The sequence below is a fragment of the Zalophus californianus genome, chromosome 7 (assembly GCF_009762305.2).
Source record: "Zalophus californianus isolate mZalCal1 chromosome 7, mZalCal1.pri.v2, whole genome shotgun sequence".
In the NCBI taxonomy this organism is placed as follows: Eukaryota; Metazoa; Chordata; class Mammalia; order Carnivora; family Otariidae; genus Zalophus; species Zalophus californianus.
Genome location: NC_045601.1, coordinates 13,285,691 through 13,303,269, shown reverse-complemented (window position 1 = coordinate 13,303,269; position 17,579 = coordinate 13,285,691). Strand labels below are relative to the sequence as shown.

Genomic DNA, 17,579 nt, shown 5'->3' with positions numbered 1-17,579 from the left:
CTCCCTCCAAATTCATGTCCTTCTCTCATGTAAAATTCATTCACCCCATCCCAACAACTCCAAGAGTCTTAACCCATTGCAACATCAATTCTAGATCCAAAATCTAATCCAAATATCATCTAAATGTGGTATTGGTGAGACTCAGAGAATGATTCATCCTATGGCAAAATTCCTCTCCATCTGTAAACCTGTGAAACAAGTTATCTGCTTCCAAAATACAGTGGTGGGACAAGCAAACCCTAGCAAACTAATACTTGAGAACCATTGCCTCTGATGAGTTTTTAATGTCCTTCTTAGAACTGCTCTTTGAGAAAAGGAATCCCCATGTGATCTTTGTGGCTTTGAGGAAATAATGATCATTCCTCATGCTGCCACATATTTCCACCCCCACTTCTTAACCACAACTTGCTAGCCTCAGCCCAAAGGCTTCCAGTGAAGTGACACCACACAGGATCCAGAGGGGACCACATGAAGTGGCCTAAGCTAATGGCAGTTCCACCATGCTGGCTACGGTCATTGATTCAGGGATGAGCATGTCTCATGTCAGGCCACCTCGGGCCAGGAAGACTCAGTTCTGAGACTTTGGTTGGGGCATCAGGGAACCAAGCTCTCTTTTTTCCTAAACGTTTGATGATGTGAGCTAGAAGCTTCCAGGGATCACCCCAAGAATCATAAGAATGGAGCCAATCTACAAGATACAGCTGAAACATGGATCTTGGTGATTCTGTTGGGAGCCCTTGCAGCTACTGGGAGCCAATATGTTGCCTCCGTTAAACGACTCTCAGTGTAGATTTCAGTCACATACAACTGAAAGGACCCCAAATGATACAGGTTACCCAAAGAAAAATCTTCATCTCTCAATATCACTTTAATATCCCACTCAGAACTTTGGTCCTTTATTCCTTCATTCCCTGAAAATAATTTTAATAAAGATGCATAGCCAGATTTCTTATTCCACCATGTACTTTTTAGTGTCTATGTGTATCACATCTTATCCTGAGAACAAGCTTGATAGAGAGCTATCTAAAAAGTATGGCATTAGGAAGAACTGAAAAAAATGGGCCTCTCCAAAGGGGAGAGAAAAGCATACAATATTAATATAAGAGCTTCAAAATCAAGCAAACTTGACTTACTTTACAGTTTACTCTAGTGAGAATAGAAATCTTTACACAATAATTAATTTTTCCTTATCTACTGCCAGAAGGCTACCACGGCTGTTCCCAATATTTTTTCATAAAAGAGAGGACAAAGATGTTGAACTAACTTTATGACTAACTTAAAGTATTGGTCAGTAAACCCCTTTGCTCTCAACCAAAGCAGACTCCAAATAGGAGGAGATATTCAAAACTGCATTTGAACACGAGTAGGCTTTTTGGCTCAGACTGTGTACACATATCAAAAGTGAGTTTTTCTCAACATAAAAAGATGCTCAACATCATTAGTCATGAGATAAATACAAATCAAAACCACAATGAGATACTACTTTGCACCAACCAGGATGGCTAAAGTAATAAGTGTAGGCAAAGATATGGAGAAATTGGAACCCTTATACACTGCTGGTAAGAATGTAAAATGGAGCTGTTAAAACTATCAGAAATTATCTTTCTCCCCCATACACATTCCTTTCCCTGACTTAAATTGGGGGCATTAATCATGAGAATGTATGTGTGTGTGGTGTCTATGTGTGTGTATAGTGTAGTGTGTGTGTAGTGTGGGCTGTATGTAGTATGAGGTATGTGTGTGTGGTATGTGTTGTGCGTGGTATCTATCTGCATGTAGTGCATGTATGGTGTGTGTGTGGTATGTATGTGTGGTGTGTGTGTGTGTGTGCATGCGTGCGTGTGTGTGTGTGTGTGTTGCATGTGCAACTTGATCTTCCAGTCCCCCAAGAAATAGTGGAACTTTGAAATTAACACACAGGTAAAGTGAACCTGTTGGGATTACTGAACGTTAATGCAGAATTCACCTAAAATATGACCAAATAATGTTCAAAAAACACTTTCTATCTGAATTCATTTAGAAACTGGAGATAATGGGAAGGAGCAAGTATGCTCAGATAAGGTTAAAGCTGTTAGGGAAATGGAGGGAAACCTGAAAGGAAAATGTTCTTGCTGTGTTCTTGCCTCTAGCCACCCATCCCTTCTCAGGGGAAACCTGAAACTGAAAAACTCTACGTACGTCTGACCCCTAATAACAGGATGCCAGAATTGCCCATAAACATAAGGACAATAAAATAATAAATCGTGATGTTAGGAGTCAAGAAAATATCCCTATTGGCTTTTTTCTGGCATACTCTGAGAGATGTACAATATATCGCTAAATACTCAGGGGACATTCCTGTGATCCAACCATGTCCATGACTCAACTAGGAGCTTTGTATTATTTTTACTGCTGTTAACGGCTGGTGCTTAGGTCTTCACAGGGCCACAAAATGAACATCCAATAACAATGGAAACAGATGATAAGCAGAATTCATAGGACAACAAAAGCACACAGCAAAATACAACTTACACCTGACCCCAGAGCACAGGTGAGAGTCTTCCCAAACCCTCCAGAGAGGGTAGTGCTGGTGTGTTAACCCCGTGCCTTTATGGGGCTTCTGCATAAAGTAATGTTTTAAAATCTCCCTTTCATGTTTTTATGTAAATATTGTTCTACATTATAATATCATATTAGGAAGCACTAGGTTATTTATCATATTTTACCAGATTGTAGAAGGAGCAAGGAAAAAAAAGATTAACCAGTAAAGACCGCTGGTCTGTCACGCGGTAGACAGAGAAGCCAGGTCCATCATTTCCGCCTCCCTTGTCTTCCCCAGCAGAAGAAATGAATTCTGTCTGACAGTCAAGGGTTTCCAATGCAATTGCTAGCCTTCTTCTCAAGAGTCTCAGTCTTCTTGCATAAAATAACAGGACTTTCACTCCCTCCACCACATAATGCACTTTACAAACTGCCTCAACTAGTTCCCCAGGCTTTGCCAAGGAAGATGAAAACTATTTTTATTTTATGGAGGAGAAAAAAATGGAGATTCTTGAAAAACCGTAAGTGATCTTTCCAAAATGTAAATCAGTGATGGAATTAGGAATCGAAGTTCAATTCAATACCATGCAGGCCCATGTGTTTCTAGACCAGTCTTCTCAAACTTTAATAGGCAAACAATAACCCAGGGCTCCTATTAAAATGCAGAATCTGACTCAGCCAGTCTAGGATGGCTCTGAGCTTCTAAATTATTAACAAGCTCTTAGGAGATACTGGAACTGCTGGCCCATGGACCATGCTTCACATAGCAAGACTAGCCTGTCCGATTTGTCAGGCAACACCAGCCGCACTCACTGGAAGAGAAAGGGCCTGGAGTTACAATTAAAAAGTAGGGACTCATCCATAAAGCAGCACCTACTTTCTCTGTGACCCTTTACACCTGTTAGGCTAGCTCAGAATGTCTCAGGGGTCCAACTAACAAACTTTCTTTAAACTTAGGTCAATGTAATACAGAGATAGACTCAAGACACAAATTGAATTTTTAATAGGATCTTTCTTGGTGACTTTAGCAAATGAGGCAAAACAACATTTTAACTAATGGTTAGAAGTTCACTCTTTTCCAAGATTATGCCAGATGAATGTGTTGCTCCCTTGCCATCCTCCCACGTAACCCACCCTATTGTCTGCCTCTGACAGGGCAGGCATGCTCCCGTAGGCCCAGGATTTGGCTGTCGAGAACACTGTATGCAGATTATCTCTTTAAATGCAGTATTTTCAACTTTGCCTCCCCCACTATCTTATTTTTGGTATTTCCTTGTGCTTTCTAGAATGTGGTTTTTATTTTCTATTTAGAACATAAGTGCTGAAGGAAATTCACAGGCCATATTTCATATCAGAATTTGAAAGAAACCCTGTTTGAGACTGAAAAAGTCTACATGATGTCCCAAGGAAGACAAGGTTAGCTCCCAAACATGAAATACTTGGGAAGGTTTACGAAGAAAACAGTATTCCCTGCTTTATGTGGGATGTTCCAAGTGTTTGAGAAAGGAAAAGACCACGGAAGGCACTTATCACAAAAAGATAACTACACAGCCATTTCGACATTACGTGTAGCCGTTAAGACTTTGCAAATGTTATTTAATAGAACACCTGATACCAAGAGATTCAAAAACTTTAACAGGCTTCCTCTAATGAGTGATTCTGACAACTCTCCAATATAGCAATTCTAAGCAAGACTTAGAATGATACTGACAGACAAATTTGAATTATGTAACTAAGACAAATCTGGATAATTCATTTTAACAATAAGGATATTACTGATCAAGAACATTACCGTGGTAGAATTTTGAGACACCGTCTGTTCTTGCTGCTGGTGGAGACAGCCATTAGGTATCGAGTTTTTAGGATGTAAAAGGTACCATATTAACTACTGTACCAACATGACCTCATTATCTTTGAAACAACCCTATGAAAAAAGTATTATTTGCCCTGATAGAAGGGAGAGACTGTTGGAACACTAAAAACTTTGACCAAAGCCACAAGGAGACAGACATAGGTTATGACTCAAAACCCAGAGCCTCAAACACTATGCTGTACTATAAATATATTTGATGAACTGTCTTTTGAATAAAGCCCAATGAAGAAAGACTTCAAATCAAGCAAAAGACAGTCATTGAGATGATAGCCACGTGGACCAGACAGACCAAGGCTCAGAGCCCTGCTCCCACTCTTCTGTCTTCCAAGGGAAAAATCCCCACCCAGAGCCTCTGTTTCTGAAGTGGCCAGGTTTTACATTGCAAACTCCGTTCTCACAAGGCCGTAGGGCACCAGACCAGGAAATTCGTAAGTTGGCCAGCAACCTAGCAGACAGGCTGGATAATCAGATTCTCTGCTCGGCATTTGTACTGGGCATCTGGGGATAATCTAGCTCCAATCAGGAGCAGAAACTGAGTCACGGTCATGGTACGTTGGGATCTGTGTAAAGCAAAGATAGAAGAGCTTAGAAATGGAGAATAGAATGTTCAAAGAATACTAGCTGGGAAAGAGGGGATTAAAACCAAAAAAAAAAAAAAGATGGCCGGTAAAATAAATTATATTAGAAATCAGATTGAGCAAGCCAAAGCATCCAAGTATAAAGCCAGTACTTGTACTCTTTTAAGTCTGAGAGAGAGTAGTTTCATTTTGATTTCCCTCACTTTTTTGTATTAGATTTGTCTTCTCCACCAGAGTCATATACCTTTCTTCTCCTGGGTATTTGATGTTTCTATTAAGGAAGCTGACTCAATACTCTTCTACCATATTATTGCTTTTATTGATAAGAACAAACCTAGTCTATTGCACAATCTTTAATGTTGTTCTTTTTTATTATTATTGTATCTTATGGCAGTGATTTTTAGAAATAATCTTAGGTTGAGTCCGTGGTCCAAGTATCTGATAAGCAGCTCAACATTCTTAAAACAAATATTCCATTTGTTTTTAAAATGTATTCATCCATTCATATGAGCACCTAGGATTAGGTGAAATATTTAATGTAGACATAAAATTTCTGTATCTGCTCACAACCTAAGAAAACAAAAAACATTAGCAAGCACACAAAAAAAGGCATTTCCTTAGATGTTTTTTTCTTTTTAAAATATACTTGTGCAAGGTAGAGGTTGAATGCGAATTTAAAAGGGGAAAACAGCCAGAAAATTGCCTAAATTCAAGGATCCACATCCAATGTACTGTAGATAAATATGTCAACCTTGGCTCCATACACTGCTGAGTCCATCTACCACGTGGATCCACGATGGAGACAAATGAGCACAAAATATAAAAACGGAAGATGCAGAAGGAGGGAAGGGATGCGGGGGTGGGGGCAGTGAGGCAAGAGAAAGGAAGAAGTTAACCTATTTCACTAAGCAGAAAACAAAGGTTTGGAGCAGATAAATGCTCTTACCTTTTTAAGATGGCACTCTCATTTCCTTATCTCAATGATTATAGTCTGGTGTGATCTAAAATTACTTGTAAAACATCCTTCATTTTGCCTTATAGGAAATCCACAGTGTACACATTTAGAGTTATGTTATTTAATGATGACATTAAATCCCTACTAGCAAACCTTTTCCCAGGAAATGATACCATTCCCTAAGAGTTGCAATTATATTTAGTAATACAACAGACTGAATGTGCTGGAAAACATATAACTCATCGTTGATTCCTCTCTTTCCCTTGCACATCCGATCCATTCATTCATGCAATTCATCCATCAAATACTCTTTGAAAGTTCACTGTGTGCTAAGGCAGTGTTTTTAGAGACTAGGGACAGACTAAATAGGCAAGAATCTTTTATAATGTTTATACTATTATATTTTATGTGTATGATATATCCCAAACGTATATTTTTTTTCTGCTCCCTGACCCACTCCACTGCTATCAACTTAGTCCAAGCAACCATTATTTCACTGTTGACATATCTCAACAACTAGATACGTGGTCTACTACAGCCTCCTAATACCCATCTTCCATATAGTGAAGTAATCTTTTTAAAACATAAGGCACACCATAACATTCCCCAGCTTCCAAGATCATCCTGTTGCACTTAGAACAAAATCCAAACACCTTACGGGACCCACTAGTTGCCACATAAGCCAGCTACTTCCCACTTCTCCAATCCCTTCCTAAGCTTCCCCTGCCCACTCTATTCTAGCCACACTGGATTTCTTTCTGTTTCCTAAACTGCAAAACTTATTCTAAAGCCCTGGAATCATATTTTCTCTCTGGCTGGGACACTTTGCCAACTATTGTTTTCATGTGTAGGTTGCTTTGTGCCATTTGGCTCTCAGATCACCTTTTCTGGGAGGTCCTCCCCAACCAGTCATCTAAATCAAGATCCTTCCTCCAACCCCCCATTATTATATACTCCTACCTTATTTCCTGTATAGAACTTATTCACTACCAGAAATCATCCTATTCTTATATTTACCTAATTGTCTCCCTACCCTGACATAATATATACACCAGATTGTAAATTCTATTCAAGAGGGCCGTTGCCTCTGTTATTATTCACTCACGTATCTCCAAATGCCAATTGTGCCAGGGAGATAGTAGATTCTCAATAAATATTTGCTAAACGTTCATTATTTGGTCAAAATGTTCATTCTTTATCTCATTATTATCCCCTTCACCTATCCTTCTATCAAATAGGCACAATGAGCTAATTTTGGAATCAGATTATTAAGAATTCAGTAAGTAAATTATACTTATTAAATTCCAAGTATCTAGATAGGCCAAAAGTAAAAATATGTATTATTTAGCTAGTCAAGAAAAAAAGAGGACACAAATTACTAACACCAGAAATGAAAAAGGGGGACATCACTATAGATCCCACTGGACACCAAAAGGATAATGAAAAAATATTATTTGATAACCTAGCTGAAATGGACCAGTTCCTTGAAAGACACAATCTGTCCTAAGTAACATGAGAAGAAATAGATAATATGAAAAGGCCTATCTCTATTTAAAAAGTTGAAACATTAATAACCTTCCAAAACAGAAAGCACTAGGCCCAGATGGATTCATTGGTGAATTCTATCAAACATTTAATGAAGAAATTATACCAATTATCTACAATTTCTTTCAGAAGACAGAAGCAGAGGAAACACTTCCTCACTCATTCTATGAGGCCAGAATTGCTCTACTACCAAAACCAAATACATTACAAGAAAAGAAAACTGTAGACCAACATGTCTCATGAACATAGATATAAAAGTCCTCAACAAAATATTAGCAAACTGAATCCAACAATGTATAAAAAAATTATATACCACAAGCAAGTGTGATTTACCCCAGGCATGTGAGGCTGATTCAATATCCAAAAATTAATTAATGTAATCCATCACATCAACAGACTAGAGAAGAGAAAAAAATCACAATTCTATCAATAGATACAGAAAAAGCACTTGAAAAATCTATGACCCATTTATGATAAAAACTCTCAGTAAACAGGAAGAGGAGAGAACCTTCTCAACTTGATGCAAAAGATCTACAAATCCTACAGCCAACTTCATAAATGGTGAGTAACTTGAAGCTTTCCCACCAAGATCGGTAACAAGGCAAGGAGGACCTCTCACCACTCCTTTTCAACACTGTACTGAAAATCCTAGTTAATGCAACAAAAAGAGGAAATAAAAGGTATACAGATTGGGAAGGAAGAAATAAAACTGCCTTTGTTTGCAATTTACATTATGTGACATTCTGAAAAAGCAAAACTATGAACATAGTAAAAAGGTCAAGTGACTGCCAATGGGGTAAGGGGGAGGGCGGGCTGAATAGGCGGGGTACAGAGGATTTTTATGGCAGTGAAAATACTCAATTTGATACCATAATGATGGATACATGTCATTATGCATTTGTTCAAACTCAGAGAATACACAACCAAGAGGGAACCCTAATGTAAACTATGAACGTTGGCTGATAATGATGTGTCAGTGTAGGTTCATCAGTTGTAACAATATCCTACTCTGGTGGAGGGAATGTTGCTAATGGAAGAGACCGTGCATGTATAGGGATGGAGACAGATGGGAAATCTCTGTACCTTTTCTCAATTTTGCTCTGAATCTAAAATTGCTTCAAGAAATATAAAAGTCTACTAAAAAAATTATTTTTCAATCTTCTGCTTACTATAGTTGTGTAGTTTGAGGAAGATAGAACCTTATTTGCTTTGGCTTTAATTAGGACAGCATAACATTGTAGGGAGAGAAATTAGAACTTAACAACAAAAGGATAGTGCAGTAATAAACCTGAAAGGCTTAAGACCTTATCCTGATGAGAAGGGTCTCCCTGGAAAACTGACCTTCGAATTGTCCTTTCTAGCTGCAAATTCAAACATGTGCTGGTATCTTCACAGTTCCTTGCTCTTGCTGAATAGAGAAACAATTCCAGAATAGTCAAAAAGGGCCAGGAATATAATTATAAAGACAAAAAAAATGAATCTGAGACCATGAGGATAGAAGCATTTCAAAAAACTGCACAGGAATCTTCCTAGAACAAATAGTGTAAACTGTAGAAGTCTGTTCTCGAGAAGACTTGTAGATCACAAGGGGAAGTCACCTTCAGTTTTGTGTAACCATACTGCTAAGAGAGATTGCCATAGCTGTTGTCAATTAAGAAACTTACAATCTTGGGCACCTGGGTGGCTCAGTTGGTTAAGCGACTGCCTTCGGCTCAGGTCATGATCCTGGAGTCCCGGGATCGAGTCCCACATCGGGCTCCCTGCTCAGAAGGGAGTCTGCTTCTCCCTCTGACCCTCTTCCCTCTCGTGCTATCTCTCATTCTCTCTCTCTCAAATAAATAAATAAAATCTTTTAAAAAAAAAGAAACTTACAATCTTTTTCTATAAAGATCATGGTTCCTTAAATTATGTCATTGACCTTTTGTCATTGACCTTTTGTGAATCCCATGCAGACAGCTGAAAACATATTCACTTTGAAATATTTTTAAATATTGTGTGTGTGTGTTTAAGTTTTCATTTTAATTCCAGTTAACAAAAATATGGAACGCTTCATGAATATGTGTGTTATCCCTGGGCAGGGACCATGCTAATCTTCTCTGTATCGTTTCAATTTCACTGCATGTGCTGCTGAAGTGAGCACTCACTTTGAAATTTAAAAGCATTCTTCTAAAACTAGGTTTGGTTGCAGAAGAAATTAAAAGTTAAATTACTCTTAAACCTTACTGTTTGCAAATGGCCAGCAGTGAAAGTACTACATAACACAAAGGTATGCAGAACCTGCACATATTTACTAGGAAAAAGATATGAAAGTGAATCAACTATGCAATTAATTTAAGGAGCTAGCAAAGGTCCAACAAAATAATTCTAAATAAAATGAAAGAATTCATAAAGATAAAGCAGAATTTTATTAACTGGATAATAAAAATAACGTGCAACCAATAATGCCAAAGACTATTTTTTAGCGTAAAAGAGCAAATAAACTTCAGGCAAATTCTGATCACACAAGTAAGAAAAAGAAATTGAGCATAAATATTAGAGAGGACAAGCTAAAATGGCCATTACATAAAGATAGGATAGCTTATCTAGAAACAAAACAAATTCCAACTATAAGGTAGGGTGACTAGTATAAGACAAATGTGAAAAAAAAAAGCCTTTTATTTTCACATCAGCAATAATAATCATAAAATATAATGGAATTAAAAGATTCCATTCACAAATGCAAGAAAAATTATAAAACGTCTAAGGACAAACTTAGTAAGATATATGCTACATTTGTAAGGAGAAAACTGTACTTAAAATCATAAAATGAGAACTGAATGGAGAAATATACCATGTTCATAGATGAAATGACTCAAAGCTTTAAAGATAGCAGTTCTCACCAAATTAATCTAAACAAATTCAAGAAAATTTTAATCAAAATCCAAATGTGATTTTTAAAATTAAACTTGAAAACCAAATCCAAAAATTTACCTGAAGATAGTGCCAAAGAGAGTAATGTTCTACTGAATAATAAAGCATGCTATAAATGTAGAATCTAACTACTATACTGACAAAGTAGATGATAAAACATCAATAAAAGGCTACAGAGATTGCAGAAATAAGCCTATATATATGAATTTTGATACTGTCGATGTGGCAATACAAGTCATTGGGGAAAGAATCTCTTTAATCACATCAGATAATGAATATTCACTAAAAAAATAACTTAGATGCTTATAGTCATAAATAAAATGAACTAGTTACATTGCACCAATTTGCAGGTAACCTAATCAGTATTATTTCATGACATCTTCTAGGGATCGTTAGCCACTGGGTATGGAGCAGATAAAGAAGGTAGTGGATCATCTACGCTTGAGAGCAATGCCACTGAGGTCAACAATTAGGATTTTCCCCACAGTAAATATTTACTTCTATTGTGAGATCCCTTCTCAAATTATAGTTCAAAAAATAGGATCACTGGGAAAACTTCTAGGGACTAAATTAAGAAATAGAGGTACACAGACAAAGATCAGTCCTCACCTTGACAGGCGTGCTATGGAAGCCCTCCAGTCTCTCTTTTGCTTCCTCTATCCACCGCCACCCCAGCTACTACAAAAGTTTCCTAACTCTTCTGATTTCCTTTGTCCCCTTATATGCTTCTACCCCACATTCTAGAGTGACATAATTTTTCTAAAGTATAGCATCTCAGGTATTTGTCCAGCCTGACTCTTACTGCCTTTCATGACTTTAAAACAAATTATGATCAATAATTTTAAAAATATATATATCATCAATTATATAACTACCCTGATTAAAAATGGTCATCCATTACCTACTGAAATAAGCTAACAACTAACCCAGCATTCAACATCATTCAAATTTCTTTTCTATCCCTCCTTCCCATGGCTCCCCTCTCTGTGTGCAGATGCTCCCACTTGGATCACAGATTACTTAGATGTGATTTTCCATATTTTGAGCTCCTGCTCGCCTTTAAATACCTCAAGTACCTTCTATCTTTCTGTAGCACTTACTTTACTCTGCTTGCTTTTGTTAAATGAGTCTTATTCCTCCCACTCTCCCCATTAAGATCTTAACATTTTTTAGTCCAGAAGCTGTATCTGGTTCATCTGTGTCTTCTTGTTAGGACTGAGTACATGAGTACATGTTAGGTACTCAAAAAAACAAGATTAAATTGAATGCACTTCAGTATTCAACTTTTTTTTTATCTTCTTGCTTCCTAAAGAGACATGCTGCGTAATTCCTACAACAGCATCTGAATTAGCTAGCTAAAATAATATAGCATCTATCCTGTCTGTACTCAGATTATGTACGATTTTTGGTAATATTTGCTAACTCTTAAAATCTGGCTCATTCATGTCACAGTCTTAAGATGTCATGCCTATTCCAGTATGCTTATTTCCTCATTGACAACTCTTTTTATTCAACATGATTCCTAGATTGATTCTGACTGGACTTGTACTTGACTGCTTATTTACATAGAGTATTAGTCTCACTAGTGGTTTCTCAGCTTTCTAGCATCCAGGGTATGGTCACTCCACTCACGGAGTAAGCACAGATAAAATTGTCTCCACATTGTCAGCGTAATGCAAATAGAGACACACACGGGAGTCATTATCACAAAGGCACAGTAACAGACCAAATAACCTCTCACAGAAGAAGGAAACGGTATAGAGTAAAACTGACCTGAGATGATAGTCCACTATCCCCATCACCTCTTTTCCCACTGTGCTTTGAGGAAAGACTCAGTGAAGAATCTAGAGAGCTACGGAACTCTGGAACTCCCAACGCGGAAAGGCAATGGGATGCAATTAACACCCTGCCGCATTTTTTTTATTATTACCTTATGCCGCAGAGAAGAAATGTCTAAAAGGTTATTTAAATTCAGTATAAACTTCTAGCAATCACAATTTTAACTGCATAACTGCAAAACATTTCTCTCATTCTCTCTTGAAATAGAAAGAAGGCGGTAACGCATGCTGCCTACTTGTTTCAGGACTCAGTTATTAACCTCTAAGAATCTTTTCTAGGAGAAAAGCCTCTTTCTCTACCAAATGCATCCTAAGACTGGGACTTAACCTAAAATCCTAACTCCTGTCTTGGACCATGTCGACACTTCAGTCTCTGTCATAAAAACACCCTGAACAATATTTCAGACACAGGAATATCAGAGCTTTTCTTTTTTTAATTGGCAGCTAAAAAGTAATTTTTAGCAGTCACAGAAATGAAAAGCTACCTTGTTCTCCAATACACAAACATACACATGTAAAAAAATGCATAATATGCAGTCTGATTACTCAACAGCAAATCACTGCAAACACAAGAAAAGACCTGGTTCCTGTTTCCATAGCAATGACTTTATGTGGTTTAACTCTTCTGGGAATTTAACCAAATCCCCAGCAGCAGGAGAAAATCATCAGCAAAAATTTTGTAACATATGGCAGCTGCCAACACATCAGTGAGGGAAAAATACTTTTATTTTCTCTGCCTTCTTTTCTACTGAGAGGAATACCTTCATGTCAAGCTGTTGAAGGAAGCATAGAGATTTTGTTGGTCACCCTGCACTTAACTCAAAATTTTAAAATACTAGGTTTCTTCTTCCTTAGATTGAAAGAGACGTTGGTCCCCAGCCAGCTCTGCAGCTCATGCATCCCCAGAATGACATGTGGACATGGACAAGAGGTACATACAGATTCCCAAGACTCACAGTTTATTCATCCTAAAGAAAAACTCCATCTGCAGGGTCATTTCTCGGGAAAGAATGCAAATGGAATTTTATTCTCTGTTTTGCTTTTAAAGCCATCCTCATCATGGGGTAGTGTGTGTGTGTGTGTGTGTGTGTGTGTGTGTGTGTGTGTGTGTGTGTGTGCGGGCGCGTGTGCGCGCGCACCGCACATGACACTTTTTAGTTCTACTTATGGCCCAATGATTAAAGTAAGAGTTTTTTATGGGAAAATAATAGATGTGGTACTTTTCATGATTTTCTTTAGTTCAAGCAGCCGTGTATCTGGAAGGCTCTTCCAAGTGTCAAGATAGAGGCGGTCCAGCTCAAGATACTTAAGTGCTCTCTTCAGTGTGTCTTTATAAGAACAAAGATTGTGGGGCACCTGGGTGGCTCAGTAGGTTGAGCGTCTGCCACTTTGGTTTTGGCTCAGGTCATGATCTCAGAGTGGTGAGATGGAGCCCTGCATCAAGCCCCAGGTCGCGCTCCACGCTCAGCACCGAGTCCTCCCTCTCCCTCTCCCTCTGCCCCTCCCCCTCCCCCTGCTCGTGCTCTCTCTCTGTTTCTGTCTCTCTCTTTCACTCTAAAACAAAATAAATAAATGAAATATTTTTAAAGAAGAACAAAGATTGTGCTCAATATGCAATATGCAATTAATACCCAATGAAAATGACTGTCTCAGAATGAAGAAACACCTCCAGTGACAAGGAATGCGTTACTTTCCAAGAAACCCATTCAATTTTGAACCATTTTCAGTGTTAAAAGAAGTTTCTTATGCTGAATCTAAAACTACCTCCTTTTTGCTTGTGCTTCTAGCCTCACCATCTGCATTAGCTTTGTACTTCCAAGGAGACAGAGATTACGCCCAACATTTCTTCTATGTGACAGCACCTCTCAAACCTGAGGCCAGCTCATGTCTCCTGTTTTCCACCCATCAGAGTCCCCCTGGGACCCCGTGTATTCCTCACTGGTGCTGCTTCCACTCTCCTCCCTATTCCACCTCCTTCACCTCTAGACATAGGTTATTTCACCAATGACATTTTTCACTCCACTCTTTTAAGTGTAAAGTAGAGGTATTAAACAAAAATGCCATCAGTTGCCAGGCAGATAACTCAACTGTGTGAAGCATCTTCAGGTAAGGCCACAAGGAGTGGTGACGATCGTGGTGACTTAGAGAATGAGTTCCCAGCCTGAGCACTCAAATTTGCATAGTTCAAAATACTGTATACACACACACAACTGGGACTACAGTCGTGATCCTTGACTTAAATTACCCTGATACCAAATATTAAATTAATAAGGTATATCTGAAAATTTGAGGACTTAAATAAACTTTCCGATTAGGCTAGGGGAGAGGGGACAGAAGTCGTCTGTGTCCCAGGGCCACTCTGGCAAGGTATCATGAGAATTTCACCCGTCAACTTTCTTTCAAAAGTACACTGAAAAAATATAAACCAAACTCAGCATTCTCTTGTTGCTTGGTATCTTGTATCAGGTAAGCTTGTTTTTACAGCTGAGTAAATAAGGTACAGACCATCCGAAAAGACACATCATGACTGAAAACTAATAATAAAAAAGAAGTTGGTCTGAACAATAGACAAAGACCAATTATCAGACTATTAAGAAAGTTCACATTATTAATTTCTATATTCCATTAACTGTTTCCTTTGCTAAGATTTAAAATATTTTGTTGTTGTTTTTTTCAAAAGCATACACTGCTTCCTTTGTGTTTAAAAGTTCTAGTGCTGCCTTCCAAAGTGCATGCAAAATGTCTGTCTCCCTGTTAACCACAGACACCTTCGGGAGCCAACTAACGAGGAGCCAGACCTTTTCTGTGGTTGTGGCCCAGGGAAGGTGGTTGCTCTCCGTTTGTTTGGAACCACAAGATATCAATCTACAAAACCTTGATCTAATCACCACAAGCTCCAGGACATAGGACATGGGACCAAAAAGGAGTCAAGCTTTTCCTCAGATCGGTGGAAAATCACATGTCTCATCACTATAAGCATGTGGCCAGTGACACTTACAGGAGTAATTAATGGTCTTGAAGCTGGAGTCTTCCACATACAGACTCCCCTACAGAAGCAGCCCTTGGGCTCAGCCCCACCTGACTGTTTAATTATTGAATCATCATCCATGCCTTTCAACATTCTCTTTACAAATTAGAGTTCTATATCCATACACAAATATTCATTCTCTAGAAAAGAATAAATAACTTCTTGGTTTACCTCTGTCCGCCATCTTTGATCCAGTGGGCTTGTCTGGGACAATAAGATGGTCCAGGTTGCTATTCAGTGAAGAAGTGTCATCACTAGACAGAGAGTTCAAAAATCCACTTTCTGATGTGGCAAAGCTGTTGTCCAGAGCCCTGCAACTGTTTGCCTCCGAGGGTGCAGGTGAGTGAACATGCACAGCAAATGTTATAGACTGTCCCTCAACGTCAGCACCGGTGGAACTATTCACCATGTCGATCCAGGACTGTCTCTCTCTAGATAAGGAGGCCAAACTGCTGTGTGTCTTTATTGTACTTCCCGAGGAAGAGGAAGAACAGGATTTGGGTGAAGAGGAAGATGCCTGCTGTGCAGCCTGTTTCACAAATAAAACCAAAAAAAAGAATAAAATAAATCATGATTAAACTGGCACTCTCTACTTTCCATTTTCAGTGAAGGTACACCAATGTTTCAGAAACAAATTATTCGTAACAAATCATTTTTAAAACCATTCACAAGTTTTGGGTTCATTTTTTTTCATTTGTTTTACCAACTGTAATTCAGAATAAAAGCGTTTTGTTCTCGTATTTAACCCTTTTTTTCCAAACAGCTGAAGACACCATATTTAACTTTGTATCTCAGTGATGGGGGAAGAGCTGCCTTGGCCCTTGCGTAAGACCTTAATTCTCACACTTCATGTGAGGATTATTAGTACAATCCCTTTTTATTCTGCTTGAGTTAAATTTGCTATAAGGGGAAAGCAATAATTCTTAAGCTTCCTCATTATTTAATTTGAAGATTCTTTAACATATCACAGGAAATTCCATTATAAAACTTTTACAAAGACTTGATAAAATACACTGAGAGAGAATTGCCCTTTTGTATTCCGTATTTCCATTAGTTGCCACAAGGGATGAAGTTAAGATTATATTTAAATTTAAATTCCATTCTACTTCTTATGGATCTACGTCCCCATGTTTAACTGACACGCTGGAGACTCAGTTGTGTGCTATAATGTCTTATTAAAGAAGATACTGAAGAAACCTAAACTAGTCTAAAGAATCAGAAGAAAAATGTATGATATTTATATTCACATGACAAGAACTATGATGCCATTGCCCAAACCAATTTGTATAGCTTTAAATTCTCTGTTTTAGGATTTGAAAGATCTCCATAACATGATTTACCCTATTCTTCAATGCTCCCTAGAAATGTAAAATGCCCCTTTGGGGGATTCTTTGAAATACTGAAGGATACTTTGAGCAAAAAAATAGATTGTAATTGATTACTGAATTCTCACTGATTGAGCAAAAATTCTTGAGGAAGGTAATTAAGAGAAAGAAAACAAAAGCTGAAGCCGGACAGGAATATTAACTGAGTGGAGACTACAAATGTGTACAAAGTACATATATTTAAGTTCTCCAATATCATTTACATGTTTCTTAGCACACATCTACCAATAGCTCATAACTACATAGGTGAAATCATGTTAGCTCATTAGCTCTTTAATAATTTAAAACCTTTAATAAACTTTGGGGCACCTGGGTGGCTCAGATGGTTAAGCGTCTGCCTTCAGCTCAGGTCATGATCCCAGGGTCCTGGGATCGAGCCCTACATCGGGCTCCCTGCTTGGCGGGGAGCCTGCTTCTCCCTCTCCCTCTACTCTTCCCCCTGCTTGTGCTCTCTTGCTCTATCAAATAAATAAATAAAATCTTAAAAAAAAATAAAACCTTTAATAAACTTTGACCAAAAAAGAATCCATTTGCACGCTCTTAATTTCATTAAAGAGAAACCGGGAGACTAGGAAAGATGGCGGAGGAGTAGGTGACCCTATTTCAACTGGTCCCCAGAACTGAGCTGGATATCTACCAGACCACCCTGAGCACCCACGAAATCTGCCTGAGATATAAGAAGATCTGGACCTCTACAAACAGAATATCGCAGGCTGTTGGTTTCCAGGTACGAAGCAGGGAGCCGTGATTCCGCGGGCAGAGCAGATATCGGACGATAAACGGCAGCGGGAGGGAGCCTGGCCATGGGGATCCTACACCTCCGGTGAGCGACAGCCTGGAGCGCTGGGGACCGGGCACAGAAGCGCAGACCGGCAGCAGCGGGGAAAGGACTTTAGGGCAGCCCCCAGGTGGAAACCCGGAGCGGAGGGGTCCCGAGTGCGAACTGG

At 38.6% G+C, this 17,579-nt stretch overlaps 1 protein-coding gene and 1 non-coding gene across 5 annotated transcripts in view; both read right to left on the bottom strand.

The window, feature by feature from the left end:
- The window catches only part of IPCEF1 (interaction protein for cytohesin exchange factors 1), a 181,847-nt gene that overhangs the window by 10,469 nt on the left and 153,799 nt on the right, over window positions 1-17,579 (bottom strand). For all 4 annotated transcript variants that reach the window (XM_027601050.1, XM_027601053.1, XM_027601052.1 and 1 more), the window contains one exon: window positions 15,419-15,776. In XM_027601050.1, coding sequence (XP_027456851.1) covers window positions 15,419-15,776 — 358 coding nt within the window. The remainder of the gene's footprint in view (window positions 1-15,418; window positions 15,777-17,579) is intronic.
- On the bottom strand, window positions 9,505-9,611 carry LOC113928108. The gene has a single exon (XR_003521792.1). It is a non-coding gene; the product is annotated as a U6 spliceosomal RNA (small nuclear RNA).